Source organism: Budorcas taxicolor, chromosome 8 (assembly GCF_023091745.1).
Source record: "Budorcas taxicolor isolate Tak-1 chromosome 8, Takin1.1, whole genome shotgun sequence".
In the NCBI taxonomy this organism is placed as follows: Eukaryota; Metazoa; Chordata; class Mammalia; order Artiodactyla; family Bovidae; genus Budorcas; species Budorcas taxicolor.
Genome location: NC_068917.1, coordinates 16,532,253 through 16,534,199, shown reverse-complemented (window position 1 = coordinate 16,534,199; position 1,947 = coordinate 16,532,253). Strand labels below are relative to the sequence as shown.

At 39.9% G+C, this 1,947-nt stretch overlaps 1 protein-coding gene across 1 annotated transcript; it reads right to left on the bottom strand.

Moving 5' to 3' along the window:
• Nucleotides 1–946: 946 nt before the first annotated feature.
• LOC128052670 (calcium-binding protein 1-like) lies at nucleotides 947–1,666 on the bottom strand. Its single transcript, XM_052645241.1, is given in 1 exon segment — nucleotides 947–1,666. A coding segment is annotated over 1 exon segment (720 nt).
• Between the last annotated feature and the right edge of the window lie 281 nt (nucleotides 1,667–1,947).

Below are 1,947 nucleotides of genomic sequence, written 5' to 3'. Positions count from 1 at the left end.
TCAGTTCTCCGTGTGGTTCTACTTCTGCGATTGCACTTGCTGATTCTCTTAGAATCATAGGTTGTTGACTCATTTAAACTTCCAATTCTACATGTACAGATCTTCCCACAGCTTTGAAGCTCTAATTCCCATATTAAATAATTTATTTCATAACTCACAATAGAGGTTGCTACCATGATAAAATATTTATCTACTAGGTATCCTTGTATACTTCACAAGGCAAGAAAATATTTCAACATTGAGTGTGATGTAGGCGTTTTGTAGATATATCTTAAAAGACTAAGAATGCTTCCATAGCTAGTGTGCTGAGTGTCTTTTAAGAAATGATAATTTAATCAAATGAGTTTTATTCTTTTTTGAGATAACCATGTTTTCTATACCATATTCTCTTTGTAACAGGTAATCACATTGATTTGAATAATAAAACTTAAATTCTTGGAATAAATCAGATATATTTATTATAACAATTCAATTTGCTAAAGTTTTGTTCATGAGTCTTTGTATCTATGTTCATGGGGTTTATTTTCCATTAATGTTCCTATAAGTATAATATCCTCAAGTTAGTATCAGAGTTATACTGGTTTTAAATCTTAACTAATATTGGTATTATATCTTCATTTAATGTCTGTAGTTTTTATGAATGGGAGACTTTTAAACTGAAAATTCATTAGGTAAGAGATTATCCATATATTTTATTTCTTCTTCTCAGTTTTGGTAAGCTAAAACTTACCAAAGTTTTATTACTCAAAGAAATAAATCTATGTTTTTTCTGGATTTTCACATGTTTTGACATAAATTTCTTTATTACCTTTTTTATGTGGGGAGGGCTTGAAAATAGTCATAAAACACCCATATGCAAACTTTTGCATGGATATAACATTTTCAAGTCCTTCGGGTAAATATCAAACAATTGCTGGATTATATGAAAATAGCTTGTTTAGTCTTATTAGAAACTGCAAACTGTCTTCCAAAGGTGGCTGTAGCTTTTTGCATGCCCTCTAGGAATCAATGAGAACTCCAGTTGCTCCACAGTCTCATTGAGGTCCACAACTCGGATAATTTCCTCTATGTCTTGGTGTCCCACCTGATGACCCAGGAGTTTCATCATGGCTTCTCGTAACTCACTGGTGGTTATCTCCCTGTCGCCATTGGTGTCAAACTCTCGGAAGGCATCTCACAGTTCCTTTACTCCAATCATATCTACTGTCTCTGCCAGGAGTTTAGGTCCCATTAGCTCCACAAAGTCATCAAAATCCACGTGGTCACCCAGGTTCATACTGATCTGCTGAGACAGCTCAATGGGCTCCATCTCGGTGGGCATGTAACCAGTGGTGCTCACGCAGTTACCCAGGTCCTGGCAGTTGATGTAGCTATCTTCGTCCTTGTCAAATTTTCTGATGGCCTCCCTGAGCTCTTCAATCTCCTCTAGCCACAGAGATCTGTCAGGCTGCCTGTTCTCTGTGAAACCCTTATGCAGGACGATGAAGGCTGGGTCCAGCAGGTTGTGCATGACCACAGAGTTCTGAGCCAGCATCAGGAGGGGCCTGGGAAACTCACCACTGGCTGCCAGCCCCTCCTCACTCATCTGTACCACTGTGTAGCTGGTCTCCTCTTGGCACATCTTCCTTGAGAGACAGACCAGTGGAGACTTGACACAGTTGTCCATCCTAAGCTGAGGCAGCCCCTTTCAGGATCCCTGGGTCCATGAAGGAGGCTCCCAGGGGCTAAGAGACCTGAGTCTGGGTCCCCGCCAACTCAAGCCTCCCTCTGCCTGCACCATTCTTCCTCCAAGAATGGCTGAGTCCTCTCTCCTGCGCCTGTGCTCTCTTACTCTTCTGGCTGCTCCAGCTCCCTGATTTTTTTTTTTTTTTTTTTGATGGATTGTTTATGTGTTGCTGTATGTGAATTTAATTTTTTAGACAACTCCTTAAGGAGATGAAGGCCAGA